Source organism: Hippocampus guttulatus, chromosome 5 (assembly GCF_054856545.1).
Source record: "Hippocampus guttulatus isolate MCC_2025c chromosome 5, RoL_Hgut_1.0, whole genome shotgun sequence".
NCBI lineage: Eukaryota > Metazoa > Chordata > Actinopteri > Syngnathiformes > Syngnathidae > Hippocampus > Hippocampus guttulatus.
Genome location: NC_141265.1, coordinates 19,054,884 through 19,071,997, shown reverse-complemented (window position 1 = coordinate 19,071,997; position 17,114 = coordinate 19,054,884). Strand labels below are relative to the sequence as shown.

At 43.4% G+C, this 17,114-nt stretch overlaps 1 protein-coding gene across 2 annotated transcripts in view; it reads right to left on the bottom strand.

Annotated features, from left to right (window-relative positions):
- pebp4 (phosphatidylethanolamine binding protein 4) overlaps positions 1-17,114 on the bottom strand; it is a 48,909-nt gene that overhangs the window by 15,266 nt on the left and 16,529 nt on the right. For both annotated transcript variants that reach the window (XM_086111038.1, XM_086111039.1), the window contains exon 4: positions 13,784-13,882. In XM_086111038.1, coding sequence (XP_085967164.1) covers positions 13,784-13,882 — 99 coding nt within the window. The remainder of the gene's footprint in view (positions 1-13,783; positions 13,883-17,114) is intronic.

Genomic DNA, 17,114 nt, shown 5'->3' with positions numbered 1-17,114 from the left:
CGATGCTGCCATCGGCAAGGATCCATTCGTCAGTACAGTGGTTCACAAACCGGGATTTTACAAACAAGGTGAGGCAAGACCCTCTACCTGTTGAAAAACGTACTTAATGAATATTTAAAATTTGTGGCAGTGAACTGGAGGATTCCAATCGACGCGTAAAAACGTCGACGACAGTGAATGAGTTCACATCAAACAAATTTCAGTTTCATCAAATACATTTAACACTCTTTTTCATCATATACAAGAAAAACAGTGACAAACTTTAATAAGGATCATCCAATGTTGGACTCCTGTAAAATCTCTTCTGGTTCAGCGTGGGGGGGGGGGGGGGCAGCTAATTGCATTTCATGTTGTAGCGCAGCCTAATGGTGATCAGCTAAGCAGGGTGAATTGGCCCCAGTCAAGGGTGACAACCAGTGGGTGAGTCACTCCGGCTCTGCATCAATGCATCAACAAATTAACCCATTTAACAATTGCCAGTTGGACTAAAGGCTTGAGTGAAGGAACTCATTTGGCGTCGGTAATGAACTGACTTTGAAACGTAAACAGTCCAGTTATTAAGTGGACTCCAGTCTTCATCGACATCACCCGACACACCACCCATGTGCCCGGCCAGCGTCGTCGTTGCCTCCAGCTCATTAGTGGCGAAGCTCATTATTACTCAAATCACTTGTTAAAGAAACTCGCCACCAAAGCCCATTATCACCCTCATCTATTCTGTCTTCTTTGCATACATTACAAATGGGCCTTGACAAAATGGCCGCGCTGGTCCGGTCATCTAATCCTCAGAGAGCAGATTGGCCTGTGCTGCCCCGTTAGGCCAAAAATGAGTGTAGACGAAAAAAACTAATCCCATCCAACGTGAGCGCTAATGAGAGTACGGATGCTGATGAAGCTCGGTTTTAGCAATGCTGAGGGAAGCCCAGGCTCGAGTTCCCAAGGTAACGGTGGCTTGGAGTCGGAGGGGGATGACTCACTTGAAGGGAATCCTGGAACCTGAACAAAGCTGCCCACCCGAAGCTCTATCAGGCAAATAAGGTAAACAAGACACTGACATGCGGCGCCCTCCCAAACTAACCCACGCCAGAGGGCTTCCCACTGACGGGGGTGGCACTGGAAAAATCCGAGCCTGTACCTGCCTACAACTACAAGCGGTAACAACATGACGACGCTTTTCTGGTCAATGGGTAAAAATTATATCATCCATCCATTTTTTTTGGGGGGGGGGGATCATGTCTACAATTGCCTGCGAGTATGTGCTAAATTTTGATGAATGCATGAGCACACAGCGGTGGGAGTGGAAATTAGGCCTATTAATGGCAGAGATCATGAAAGTTTAGTGCGCCCGTGTGAACGGTGACACAAATTAAATGACTATAGCAAGCTTGTGGGAGGAGGTGGAGGACAAAAAGAAGCCAGAGAATGAGGAGGAGGATGACGAGAATGTAATTATTAAGAAATTAAAAGTGATCAACAGGCGTGTAATTGACCACTCAAGTTTGTCCAAGGTCAGGTTATTCTTTTGACTTTGGATGGGTGGTGCGCCAAAGGTGCGAAGTCAACGTGAACGGTTTGAGGAGTTGGTTTGTTTGCAAAGATGCAAATGGAGCCACCGATTGGGAAAGGGGGAACAGTCGAGCCATATACTGCAGTCGGAAATTGTACAACAAATACGGACCTGAAGTCACACACACACACACACACACACACAGAATGAAATCAAAGTGCGCCTGTGGGAGAGTCTTACCACATCTTGGAAGAATTCCCAGTGCGGTGCTAAAATTGATCTTAAGTTAGATGGGTACAGTATCTTCGACTAGCTCATCTGAACTCTTGTTGCGAACTAAAACCGAAGCACGTACAAGTCCACCCATCCATCCATTTTCTGATCCGCTTTATCTTCACAAAGGTCGCCTGGCGTGCTGGAGCCTCTCCCAGCTGCCTTCGGGCAGTAGACGGGGGACACCCTGAACCGGTTGCCAGCCAATCGCAGGGCACACAGAGACGAACAACCATTTTTTAACATTATTCTCGCACAAATAAAAGCCTTCCACCCTCCAAATAGACGGTCCACTATCACGGGACCATTTCTGCATTTCCTGATTCTAAATGATCTTTCGGAAATGATTTTCAGTATTTCATCAACAGTCGTTTTTGATCACCGCGTGGCAGAATCATCCAGAGTGAAGTCATCCCTCCAGTTAAGAGCAGCCATTTCATTTGTTTCCGTCCTCTGTTGATCGGCGGCGGTTCATTCAGTGTCTTTAGTCATTAACAAGCGGGAGCCGGCACAAAGGGATTTAAGAGGCAGCATTACTGTTTTGAATGGCCGCATGCTTAATTCTTGTATTATAATTGAGGCAGGAGCGAGACAGAGGTTATGCTCACCGCTGGAAACCTGTCCCACTTCACAGAGAGGTTAATAAATCTCGCAAGTCCTATGGGAGATGGAGTATGCTCTTAATTTGACAAACGTGGGAAATAAATGCTTTTATGCTTTTATTGACGGTGACCAATAGCGGCCTTTTCCCAAATGAAAGGTTTTAGTCTTTTCGGGTGCTTTGCTGTGAGGCAAAAACAATCACGTAGAATGCATTTGCTGGAAGAAACTAAGTACATAATTGTTTGCGTGGCCATTTCAGGCCAAAATGCGTCTTCATTATTTATTCCTATTTGGGTGGGGGGCTGGGGCCTGGGGGCAGATACTGCAAAATGTACAGTAACCAAAATCGAGTTGGGAAAGGAAGGCTCTCATTTTTAATTCGTCCATGGGAATGATGGACCTTTATACTATACTATAAAATCTAGTGAAGTGTAGCCCGGTGGTTTTCAACTGTCACCCTGAAACCCGCATCTTGCTCATGTCCTATTGCTTTTAAAGTTGCGACCCAATTTATAGACGTTAAGGACAATAAAGCATTTTTGTTGGTGGTGGTGTTGTTTGAAAATAAGTACAGTATGTAGCAATGCCTTTGCTATACCGCCATAAGCAGATGGCTAGCTATGACGTCCGCTAGCCAAGAGTTGCAGTTATCGGACATAATTGGGACAAGCACTGTAAAAAGTGAACAGATCGTGGACGTTGTTCGAATGGTGAATACAGAGGTACTTTGAGATAAAAGTTGAATTCATTCCGCGACACTGCTCGTAACTCAAAACATCTAAACTTGTCATAGGCCATAGACCTGTTCCAGTTTACTGCCCCCACCCCGCCTCAAAACCCCTGCATTTTTAAAACGTTTTTTTTTTAATGAAGAAAAATGCACTCTTAATATTAAAACATTCTAATAATCTATTAGAATGTAAAGACTGCGAATCACGATTCAGTCTGGCTCCTTCAGGTCTATGGCATTTGCGATTTTGTGTTAGCATGAAGCTAGCAGGGTTAAGTCATGTGGTTATTTTAAAATGTTCAATGACTGATTCTTTGTTTTGTTTGGTTTTGAAACCCAAATTTGGGGCACCATTATTTCTGTTTTATTTTTCTGGTGGCTACCTTTTCAATTGTATGCTTGTTCAAAATGCCATTTCAAATGCCTTCAATCAAGGAGTCTGCATGTCTGATGATGGGCTGATTAAAATGCAACTCACTTCTTGCGTGCCGAGTTTGAGTTTGCCGCAATAGTTTTCTGAAAAGTACACAAAGCGAAGACTGTCCTAACCTTGCCGATACCTGTCTTGGCCCAATTCTCTCCGAGAGCCATCTTTTGCAAGCCGACCTGCTCTCTCCCCTTCTCCCAGGGATACGATGGGTGCCGCGCCGCCTCGCCTGCATGCATAATGTTTGCCAGAGAAGCTCCGCAATCCCTCTTAACCTTTGGCCTTGGCTTATTGTTACCTGTGAGCGGCACTATGGCAAACATGCAGTGAGAACGCTGTACAGACCTGCAAGCTGTTTGTGTACTATAACTATGGAGGGCATGGGAGGAGGGAAGGAAGAGAAAGCTATTTAATCCCCCCCAAAGGAACTCCCCTCTCAACCCATATCGTGAACTCGCAGGCAAATCGTGTTGCTGCAAGGCACACACACACACACACACTGCTGTCTTTTTAATTTCGTCAGCTGAAAGAAATCTATACAGCGCGCCGGAATACGACTGTGCCACGGAGCGAAGTGAACTATACATCACCCTGAAATGTAAACAGGCCTCTTCTAGCAAGTGTAGCATAAAAATACCACATTGCAACAAACCTCTTGGTGATGATAATGGTCAATAGTACAGATCAGAGGTCTTAGATGCACGGTTGTTAGTCCAACAGCATCAATAAGTTGAGCAAATTCGCAGGAAAAATAAAATAAAAAAATCTGCAACAGTAGACTAATTATTCACATACACCAGAAAACTGTACAATCCCCTTCGTTAAATCACAAGCAGTTTCCAACAATAAAAACATGGCACATTCAAACAGTTGGATCAAAAAATAATAATAAAATCAGCCAACTTGGGTCAAAAAGGGACTGATGCACTATTGGGTCAATTTGACCCAATTTACTGGGTTGCTTGGTAGAAAACAATTAAAGGAGTCACAATGAATTGAATACTAAAATCTAACTGGTATGAAGCTTCAAATTGATCAATAGCTTTCTAGTAAAAAAGTCTGGGGGAAAATAAATAAAACCTTGTTGTGGTTGCCCCTTTAAAAGGCACCCTGCCCCAATAGGAGAAGGATGGAAGGGGGGGAAAAAAACCTTAAATCCATATAATTTAAGTGTAGAATGCTTCCAGTTCATCATTAATCCTGACATCAGCATATTACATTTGCAGTACATGATAACTTTTGAAAAAAAAAAAAAAGGGTTGAGAGTTAGACAGGGCGCTATCTCTGCCAAATTTTGCATTCATAGCTGTCAGAATTTCAATGCCCCCCCACAAAAAAAATACACACTGGCTTTATGAGGTCCTTTGTCATGTCTTTGTGTACAATTATTCACTGACAAGCATGCCATATACTTAAATAAGGGCTATTCTAGGAAAGCATGATTATTATCGAGTTGTTTTTAACAGCATGCCTCACTCCCCTTCACCATACTCGGAAAAACACAACTAAGTGGAAGCCATGGCCTTGACGACCCCCTACTAACTGTGACATTTGTGCTTGTTTACGCCCCTCTGAATCCCATGTACCACATTTTCCCCTCCATCCATGTCAATCCGAAAAGAAAAAAAAAGTGACAGGTTACAACAGGAAATGTAAGCAGCGATTGACAAAGGCGCACTCCACCTTGAAACACCAAATCCTATCCAGGGCCCAGTGCCAGAGATACTGCTTTTGACTCAAGGAGGAGGAAAAAGAAAGAAAAAAAAAAGGGGGGGGCATACGACAAAGACGACAGCTTGTGAGGGGGAATATTGTCTGCGGTTGCTGCGACTGGAAATCTTTTCAGGGAAAAAAAAAAGGATTTGATGCACAATGGTCGTGGGTGTGAAGAAAAGGGGCTCATATTAAGACAAGTGTCTATGTGTGCCGAGCGATCGGCGTTTAACTGCATTTGCCTGGAGCAGGTCCAATCTGCTCTTTTCTCTCTCACATGCTTAAAAAAAAAATCCCTCTTGAGGTCATATATATATATATATATATATATATATATATACACATATATATCGAGAAATACCAAGGGCTCAGAGAGGAGCTGGAGAGAGCCTGGAAGGTAAAGGTGACAGTCGTGCCTGTGGTGGTCGGAGCACTCGGGGCAGTGACCCCCAAACTAGATGAGTGGTTGCAACAGATCCTGGGAACAACATCGGACATCTCAGTCCAGAAATGTGCAGTGCTGGGAACAGCAAGGATACTGCGCAGAACCCTCAAGCTTCCTGGCCTCTGGTAGAGGACCCGAGCTGAATGAGGGACGGACAACACCCGAGGAGGATATATATATATATATATATATATATATATATATATATATATACACAGTGTATATATATTCGTGACAGAAGCGTTCCAAGAGGGCTTTTTCAAGGTTGTCCTCGTTTTCTTCGAGTCATCTGGATAAAACGAGGATCATGTACGATTGTGTACTATACAGAGCAACATGACTGGGCTTTCGACAAATCCAGTGTTCCAACATCCTGCCGCAACATTCTAATCGATTGCGCAACATAACTAATGCGAGAGGTGTATCGAATATCTCGCCTGCCCAACTTTGCACTACACACATACACTGTGCGCTTGTACTCATTTTATAAAACAGTGTGGCAGCTTGACCAATATGCATTTTAATGAGCGTCAAGTTCAAAAGGAAAAATGACAAATGGAGAAGCCTCAAAAGGAATCTTGTGGTGACTTTGAATACATCTCCAAACGCGTCAGTTAAAGCTGAACATTATTGTCTCTAAAGGCAGAATATTTGATGCGGCTGGTGTATCCGATTTATATTGTGCAAGATGTTGTGGCTGCTCAGTGTACATCACCTACGTTTTATCCCCAGTGCTGTTTAAATAATAACGGAAGACTATTGCACAACCTTTTGGAAACAGAGATTTGCTTCATCATTCAAAAAATAAATAAATATAAAGATCAACCAAAACTTCGCGAGGTGAAGATGCTTCATCAGCTACAGTACTTGTGCGCACGTGTGGACAGAGGACGGCGCTGACTACTGAGCGGAGGATTCTTATGTAATTCTCCCTTTAGGTGGCGGAGAACAGTGAGCGCATCAACCCACACGAACGAGGAACGTGTTTGTTATTAAGCTGCAAGTATCAGAGGCGCTTGATATGTGTTGCAAAGGGGCCAGGACAAGTTCCAGGTGGGGCGGAGAAGTTCCGGCTCGCCTCGTCAGCCTAAAACAAATTTATTTTTGAGGACAATCTGTCACAGTCACGTCATGTGTCCACGCGGACATTTTATGTTGAGGGTTACGATTATAGCGGTGTTGACGTTTTCACATTTCATTTACAGTAAGTAGTGATTCATTTTTGCTCTTACACCAGTAAGAGCAAAACATTTTTTGTTGTTGTTGCCAGTTCAGCCGCAGTGTAATCATCAGACATTTGGAGGGCTGAGTGAGAGAAGAATGAACTTCATGTAGTAGCACCTCTGACATTTAGTTTGGCTGCAGTCGACAATGGGATGAGCGCATGTTAAGCACCTCCAGCTGGGCTTCTATGTTAAGGACTATTGTTGATGTTCACCAAGCGAGGTGCAGTGGAACATTTACACGTGAACGTCCCCAACGTCAAACAACTTGGAAACTGACAAACATGGGAGTGGCGGGGGGTGAATATTACTGCAGAAAATCTTGCAAGATCAATGGATAACTCTGTCAATGTGTCCATATTGTTGTATGTCATAACTATCAGTCGAAGACAAAATATGGCACAACGGTGACATGACCGAGAACTGAATGACCCTCCAAAACGGATGACGATTCGAAAAGAAAACTAGCCAGGGAGGATGCTAAGTGGCTGAGGGCAACATTAAAAGAGCTGCAGGAATATCTGACAAGGACATGATGTGACAACAATCTACCTTCATTTGTCTGGGGGGACTAGACTGATGCCTTATCTCAACACCCCTCTGAAAAAATTGGGAAATTTTGATATGGTCCGATAAAACCAAGCTTTGTTTGGTTCGATTGAAGTTGCTCCCCATATGCACTGTAGCTCGCGCCACTGTACAACAAAGTTTATGAAAGCAGCCACAAGCAAGCGGTACACATTGGCTATGAAAATTGTTCAATTCCTTCGCGCCCACCCCCCTTGTCATAATATATGGATGTCCCGTAAGGTTATTTGTGTTTGCCTGGAAATGAAGTGCTCAACTGGATTAAAAACACACTGCATATGTTTGGAAATCTGTTTCCCTGGGCGTACGAGTAGCGTGAAGCAGCAGCTTGCGTCTGCTCGCACGGAGAGGGCAGACACTCTCATCATTAGCCGGGATACGGCGTGCTCCTCTACCTGCACCAATCTGCACAGCCAGGCGCCACTCTGACGCCACACAGATGTTCCCAGCGCCAGGTGCAAAGTGGCGAAGGGGGGGTGGGGGGGGGGGGGGTTCAGTGAAGAAAAGAAAAAGGGAAATATTCTGCAGAATGCACAATAAGAGTTTAATTATGAATAATACCATTGGCTCTTTGTTCTCACGGTGGTTTGCTTAGCGTTTGGGAAGTTGTTTTTGGCTACCATATGGGGACTGTTGTCTGTCACAAATAGGCTCGGGGATAATTACATGGTAAAGAACAATGCTGTTTTGTTCATTTGTAACATAGGATAAAATGAAAACTCTTCTACCACTATAGATTACCAATTGAAATGTTTCATGTACATAAGAAGACTGGGACGAACATTAAGAAGTTTCACTTTTAGCTTTTTTTTTATTTTTTGTGACAAAACAGAAAAGGCCTAGGCCTCCCTTTGTTTTAATGTTAGCCGTCTAGCAAACCCAACAAACAATCCATCCGTCCGGTCTTCATTTGGTGAGCTGGAGCCTATCGCCGCTGGATGCCGACTTTAAGTGAGAGGCAGGTTACACACCTGACAATAGACAAATAACCACTCACACCGGCAGACAATTGAGAATCTTCAATGAACCAAGTATCGGGATGTGCGAGGAAGCCTGCAAATTTTACATAGGAAGGCCTGAAGCCAAGATTCAAAACCAGGATCTCCTGACTGTGATGCGGACGTGCTAAGAATCAAAACAAACGCACAGACATTTTGAATTTAGGAAGATGTGAAGGTCAGATAAATGCGACCTGGCCATTCAGACTAGGATCGCATTGCCCGATTAAAATAAATAAACAACAAAAAAAAAAGATGGATGTCATGTATAAAAACGACTCACGTCAGAAATGAAAAAAAATTTTTTTCTGCATGGCAATTGAGCCATGCAGACTATTAAAAAAGATTTGGTTAAATACTTCATTTTCCATCATTTCTTTTTTTGGAGGGGTTGGGGGGGGGGTCTTTGAAATTCGAGGAACCTGGAAATCACCCAGCATCACTAAATGGGGTTGTGTTGGAGGTTCTAGTGAGCAAGATGCAAAAGCACTCGTCTAAACGATCGATGTGGTTTTGGCGAATAAAATAGCAGTGAGAAGTTACACGCCTAATAGTTTGCATTTTAAGGACATCTTGAGGTGTGGAGCAGATGATCTCCGCAGGCCTCAGACAAACACCAAGCCAGCTGGTCTGAGACAATCACAATACTTCACTGTTTGCCTGACCAGCAGCAGAACACAGGCTCTGTCGCTCCCTCGGGAGCCGATATACAAGAGAGATGCATGTTAAAGCACGCATATCCCTCATGCGCCATATTAATGAGCACAGCAATGCTTAGGCTTGAAACTGTCCAGCTGTCTTCAAATAGCCAGAAAGAAAAAGTGCTACAGCCTGCTAGATGTCAATTTACATCTGTGTGTGTGTGTGTGTGTGCGCGCGCATTAATGAATTTTCAAGGAATTATTGAGCCCCCCCACCAAAAAAAAAAAAGCCCACATAAATTTGACTAATTATCCTCATGCTAACTTCAAATCCACGAAAACCTCGGGCTCTACATCCTTCTTAAGGAGGATTTAACAGCGATAATGAACACCTTAGAGCGGGAAAGAGCATTACGCGAACCGCAGTTCATATTGCATCAGTTTTGACTCACGAGCCACTGAAATGATGATGAGAGAGTATTAGCGAGAACAAGTAACGGCAAGTGCTGTGTGCGTAAACTGCGTCTATTCCAAAACTAATGATTTACTTGTTAGAGCAATTATCGCTGTGAGACATGCTGGAACATCTGCATCGATTTAAAGTCTGGGAGGCCGGTGAGGAGGGGGGCGGGGCTTACAATCTGGATTTTCACTTAAGAGAGCAAGATAATCTGTTGATGCTTATTTTGGTATTTAACCATAAATTGATGGAGAAATACATTCCCCATTCGTGGCACTGCCATCACGTTAGATCCCCGCAAAATTATTAGAGTTAATACCTAATATACCTCGGGTCGAAAGTTTCCACCTGTTGATAAATAACCGCCTGGCAACGTATCAGTGGGTACTGAATCTTTGGCAATGTTCAGATTGACGTCCACCGCTTGGCTCTTTTTTTTTTTGTCACATAGAGAACAATGTGAAAATTATCCCGCTCATGCTGACTATGTCCTAGAAGGATTTCATTTTTTGGGGGGGGGTTACAAATATTGTGGAAAAAAAAATCACTAGTTTGGCAACACTGATTGAACTTTTATAAACTAGCTCAGCATGGTTCACACAAATCAGCTTCAGGGAGACTTTTTTGTGTTAATAATGGTGACAGTTTTGCCCCTGCAATTAATTAGTTCGATTTCCATGATGATGGGAAACATATTTCAATATTCAAACAATTGGTAAGTTATTCAGTGTCCTGGAAGATTAGCTTCAACATGACAAGTTCCACCATAATATTCTTTTTATGTAAAAGACTGCCGGTACGTCTAATTCTGACGTTTGGTCAAATTCCCCTTTGCAATGGACGCCCGAGGAGTAACTTAATGCTTGAGAGCCGTTTGTCAATGGCAGCCAGCAAAGAAACACACATCGGTCTTTTAATAAGTGAAGAGTCAACTACTGATTGTCGCTGAAATCAAGGTGAGCATGAAGTAAGACAGGTAAACCCATCGTCCTTGTTCGGCTACCTCTGCCTCTAATGAGGCCCGTTGTTCAGTCTTGCCTGACCTCAATTCATACCGGGCTGAATTAAGAAAATCTTTGCACCTCCTAACTGCAGCTATGGATGAAGAACACCGATTAATTATGGCAACATCTACAAAGAACCGCAAGCCCAGATGACCTTGGACTGATGAATGAATCTAGACTAAAGGTAACAAAGGAGCGGGGTAGAAGTGGCTCCTAATCGGTGGACTCGCCAGGAAAAGTGGACAGTTTATGAAAAAAAGAAAATTGTAATGTCAAGGGAGGGGTTGGGGGGGGGGAAGCTACAGTGCATTCATTTTCATACTATACGATGGTGACATACAGTAATGCAAAATATCGGCAATCAGATCTGTGTAAAAATGTTGTATTTTATGCAAAATCGGTGATCAGTTGTCATAATTTGCTGATCGATCAATGAAATCATTGATCGGATCCACAAAATAAGACATGACAAACAATATCGTTCAGTCCAAAGACGTTCTGTGCTGCAATCGTTAAAAATCCGAGGTTTCTCAGCACAGTCTGATTTATTTAAAAAAAAAATCATTAAAAAATTCCCCAATGTTTTTAAATTTAGGGTTTGGGAGGTTTTTTTTGGGCAGGGGGTTGGGCTCCCCCTCCACCAACATTTTCTATGTATTGAGTGTTGATCACCATTTTTGGGAGAATTATTTGGGTGGAATTGTTATTCCACTCCCCATGCACTTCAATAGGCAACAATCACAAACGAAATTAGGCGTATTTGTGGGCCGGGTCGGTCCCACTCACTGACTGTACAGCAAGTACATTGTTTAAATATAGGGGTGTTCACACGGCAAGATTTGGTCCGGTGCTACACCGGGGCTGTCCCAGTAGAGCGTTCACACGTGCAAATTAGCTCCGGCGTAGCCCCGGAAAAGAGCTTACACCGGACCAAATTCGATCCACCTCAGGGAGATGGGTTAAAAATTTGCTCCGGAGCAAATGCTCGTTTGCGAAGCAGCACCGATGTAAATTTGCACGTGTGAACGCAACTGGGTTAAATTTGCTCCAGAGCAAATGCTTGTGAAGAGTACGTACGGCGAGAATGCGTTGCTTTCGGGCTCTGTCAGACTTCCGTCATGTGTTTGTTTAGTAACGACACAAGACTTGGCTGGTAACATCTTTCCTTTTGTAGGAGACTGGACTGTCTTGGAGTTGTGTAGTTTGTTCCTTTGTTGTGTGTTCACAACCCCCCGCCCTCCATATAATTTATTTTGTGATTTCCTCTCTTGATTTTCTGTTTTGCGCATTACGTGTTTGCTTTTCTGAGTGTCATTGAAGTCATCGTTGATTTACGTTTTCGGGGGCGGTCACTCTCGAGCAGAAGGCACGGAGACCGAGAAGGAGAAGGGCGTGCCTGTCCAGTAGTCTCTTGAGTTGTGTATACGTTTTAAGAAGAACCAACACGACAGCTCATTTGTTTTCTGTCGATTTGCTCCGCTGCAGAAACTGCCGTGTGAACGCAAGTGGGGCTGCACCGACGCTGTGCCGCTGCAGACACGCTCAGCGGCTTTGTACGTGTGAACGCTCCACACAATTTGCTGCGGTGCAAAATATATCGCAACAAAATACATCGGTGCAACGCCGGAGCAAATGTGTGCCGTGTGAACACCCCTTCTGTTGATCCATCTTCTGATTGGATCCGTTAATTTTTATTCATTAAAAAAAATAAAATCATCGGCTTCAAAATCCTGATTGTGTAAAGCCTACACAATAGTGTCCAGCTCTCTTTGACATGAAATGAAATCCAGTGCGCACTTGCGGAGGGGGGACGACGATGACAAACCTGAGGTTGTGTGATGTCACTGGTCAATTAAACACCTCCCACTATGGGTTGGCATCACTCAAAAGGCTCATTAACCTTTCTGACCAAACTGCAGTCACCATGAGAAAAGCATGCCGTCAAACTGGCCAAGCCCCACATGGGCAAAGCAGGTCAACACCCACGCAAGTGACATGGAAGGGAATTGTTCGAGAGACTCTGCGCTAGTCTGTCTGGGCACTTTGTTTAGTTGCACATGGTTAAGCTAATAGCAAAGGTGATGCTTATTTTCATTTTTGTAGACATGCATATTTTTTTTCCTCATAAATGAGCCAAGGTTTGTATTTGCAGACCTGAAATAAAACACAAACGCAGCTCTATAAATCCTAAACACACTATTGAAGCTGAATCACAAGGAATACATATCCCAGATGCATTCCGTTTGGATTTTTGAATCAATGATGCATATATTTAGCGGAGAGCGACGCCGTCTGAAGCAAAATGGGAGCAGCAGAAGCGTCTTTGTGCGTCTGCTTTTCAGACCACTCGTCTTAATCTATGGAGTTGATCTCCTGGTTCTCTTAGGATTTAAAAAAGAAAAAAAAGTCGACAAATATTTGAGGCAATCGGCAACTCAACACACATTTGGAATGCAACGACACCCAAAAAAACGAATGTATAAAAAGGAACGGAATAGGAAGGGGAAAAAGGGGAATCGGAGCGGTGCCCAATTTGGGGGTGTAAAATATGGAGAAGTGTGGATCATCGGGGGAGCAGCTCTGCCTGGGGGAACAGATGAAGGGAGGACACTGTGCCAAGATCTCTTCACTGGAGGGGGGCAACCGAGTTAGTGGAGGAGCTCTATGGGAGAACGAGTGTGCGCCTCGCATGCTGCTTTCCTCAATCGCAGTCTCACACGCCTGCATTGACACGTCTCAGGCTGCGTGCAGCGAGAGGGAAATTGCTGCTGACAGGCCCTTGCAAAACTTCACAGCCATTTAGAAAGACTTACTCCCACACTTTTGTCACAGGCGTTTATGGCGGCGGATGCACGATACCAAAAATTTACATTTTGCAACTTGGCATCGCCCTTTTCACCAATCTGGGCCTCGGGACCATTCATAATTTTCGGCCCCGGCGCACATGTAAACATGAGCTAAGAAAAAGTCATCTGAGCACATGAGGTTCAAAGTAAGGATGTCCCGGTCACCCACCCACCCCTCACCCTGGGACAATTCACTTGATTTTGAGTATTTGCCAGTAAAGTCCCGATTTGAGACCTCAGCAAAGCATTGAGGAGGAGAAGTTGAAGACCGGGCCCTATTTCCCATCACGTGATCATATCATGAAAAGCTGTTGGCAAAACGTACCTCTATGTCTGCGACAACCCAGTGCCTCCAGTAAGCCATCACTGGTGAAGAGCGACTTGGAGCATCAGGATCAACCATGATCAGAACGTACTTGATAAACTGCAAACACAACAAGAGATCCATGTCATCATCATCATCATTCAACTCAATGAGAGATTGCTTTACTACACCACAATGATTTACTCTTATCACCTCGGGTTTGGTTCAAATGTCACTCTGGCGTCATTTTTATCAAGAACGCTATCAATGTGCTGGTCTCTCTGTTGCGGTTCGCGAGCCCACTTCTGAGGCATTCCGCTGTATTCTCAAACCTGGCATCATTTAGCTTGGCAACAAAATCGTTCCGACAATTCCAGTCGGATAAAGCCAAATCCTCTTGTTCAAAACGATCACAGTTAACTTCCTGCCACTTACCAACTATCTTAATACCCCTCAATCTGTCATTCGATAAAGTGAGAAAAGAAGCATCTAAAGTGACACTTGATCACACTTATTGGACGCTGACTTGGCGGTCTAATTGCCGGAACATTTTCATTCTGTCTGTCCCTAAAAAGTTACAGACTTATGAGAACAGATTGAATTATTGCGAGAGCACATTTGTCATCTCTGGTCCTGCGCCCAAAATCTGCCAGACCATATGATAGTTTTTTTTTTTTTTTTAATGTTCACTTCCTCTACAAAACAGACACATGAATTGCAGCCGTTTCTCACCGCGATGCTCTCCTACCGCATCGTACTTTGAGCTGAAAAAAAAGAAAAAATTATTTAGCCGTTTCTGTCAACAAGAAATTAAATTTCCGTTTTGTTGTTGTCCTATCAAGTCATTCTTAGCATTAATCCAAATCCACTGTACTAGCCTATGATCGAGTAGCAGTCATGTATTTTTTCCTTTAGATGCTCATTTTGAGAAGGATTCTCTGCCTACCTGACAAGCAGTAATAAGCGTAAACAACTAAGCCTAATAATAGGATAATACTGTCGTCTCAGCGATAGCGCCTGCAAGGTAACACACAGACACGCCGGCAACAATGGAGCCTCCTCCACAGCCTGTCAAAAGTGACTCTATATCAGTGACCCCCCCCCCAGGCACCTTAGCAACCATGACCTGTTGCCTTCTCGCGAGTTCTGTAATCCTTATTTGAACACGTTTGCTACCAGGCAAAGACGCTGTGATAATGGACTTATTTTCCGAGTCTGATGTGTTCATCACACGCACGCGCGCACACACACACACACACAGACACACACTTGGAATTAAACATGACTCCCAGTCACAATTATCACGCAAAGAAATAGCCATTTCCAGCATATTTCATGGATGGAGACAACATTTTCTTAAACAGTTGACATTGTTGTGTCAACTGTAATTCCTGATGCTTTCTGGGCATATTTGGCTCTTGAATAATTTCTACCTGGTAGAATTGCGCCCGGTCCATCTGGCACGGGCAGCAGAAAATGCAAGAGAGGATCCCTGCATGCTTGCACTTCACACATTGTGGCATGTACCCTTCTCTCTCTCGCACGAGGACATTTTTTTTCCCTCTCCATCTGTCAAAATCCACATTAATTGCGCACAGATATGTGTGAAAGACTCCAGGGAAAAACAGATGCATGCTTTGCCATCTGAAATAATTTAACAGGGCTCAAATGAACTAAATGTTGTATCAAAATATGTTTGAACAGAGCACATTCAAAGAAGTGGAGACTGGAGGAGGGACAGACTCTTGAAAAAAATGTATCGCGGAAACTCTATGGACTGTTATCATCGTTACCAATGAGAAATCATCATTATAGTCCACGCAATTATATTAAGTTTCACTTTTTGTAATGCTATTATTCATTTGATCGATATCAAATGATGAGTAGTTGTGTGTTTTGGTGGCCTGGGACTTTTATTTAGATGGGAAGGATCGTCTCTTGAGGTAAGAGGGCTATCTTTTTGAAATATTGAACATGAAATGCAATTTATGTAAAACGAAGCTAAGTATAAAAACATGGTTATGTGCTTTTTGACATGACTAAATGGGGCACAATGCCTACTTGAGGATATACGGTATACAAAGTGTCACTCAGCACCATCAAGCTCTACGAGTGATACTAAGGCCCTGAATGCAAACTGGAGGTGGGAAAGATGCAGGGTGCATCCTCTCGGGATTAACCCCCACCCCCAACAAAAAAAAAGCAACTTGGAATAACACCGTACGGTCCGTGTCCAAACATCCGTTACCAGCTAGCTGAAGAGAAAAAGAAAAAAAAAAACTGGTGATAAAAGAGCTCGTTAGGCTTAGCCAGGCTCCTAGTTGCCTAAAAGCTTTGCATTAAGGGTTACGGAAGCTGCATGTTTATTAAGAAAATAAAATAAAAATCCCATAAGACCCTTCTCCTCCGGGCCAAGGTTTGACTAAGAAGTTGAAGGCTACACTTCTGCATGTTGAAGCTTGCATATCGTGAAAAATGAGGATTTGTGCACAAATAAAGCATATTAATCACCTCGGGGATACACCATTATCCTATTATCAGGCTTGCCTTTGGTTGCTTAAATTCTTTACCCTTAAGAGGGGTACTAATCACTTCAAGAAATATCCCTGTGAGGCACTTCCTGAGAGGCTGAAGGTGTGCAACTATGAAATACAGTGGAACCTTTCGAGTGGAACGTTGGTTCACTTCCAACTTTGAACTGAAATGTGTTTCCCCATTGAGACGCCAATTATAATATCGTAAAACCCTTAACATTAAAGGGTTGCTTTATTTTTGTTCAACCTTACTAGATGCCATACACGTACAGTGTACGCGAGGGGTGTCAAACTCATTTTTTGTCACGGGCCACATTATAGTTACAAGTTCCCTTTGAGGGCCGTTATGACTGTGAAACCAAGTCAAGAATAAGGTTTTATTTTGTTGTTCTACTTCTTCCTTTCATAACTTTGCTGCGGTGAATCTGGAATTTCTCCATTGCGAGACTAATAAAGGTTTTCTTATCTTATCTTATTCAACTATAGTTTAAGTTACTGTAATGAGGGTTTTGGTAAGAAAACTTAGTTCTTGTATATATTACACATGAAATTTTGGTACAAATTTTAGCAGTCGTCACAGAAGTCAACATGTTTGCTTTGCTTTCGCGGGCCACATCAAATGATGTGGTGGGCCAGATCTGGGTTTTGACACCTGTGGTATATGCTCATCTCAAATCAATTTACTGTCACAGGTTTTCTGTAGGTGTTCCTGAGCCCATGTGGTCATATCCTTTACACATTGGACAGGGGGTCAAAAGGTCACGTGCAGTCAATGTTGGCTTTCGGCCTTGCCTTTTGATGACGATATATACCAAACT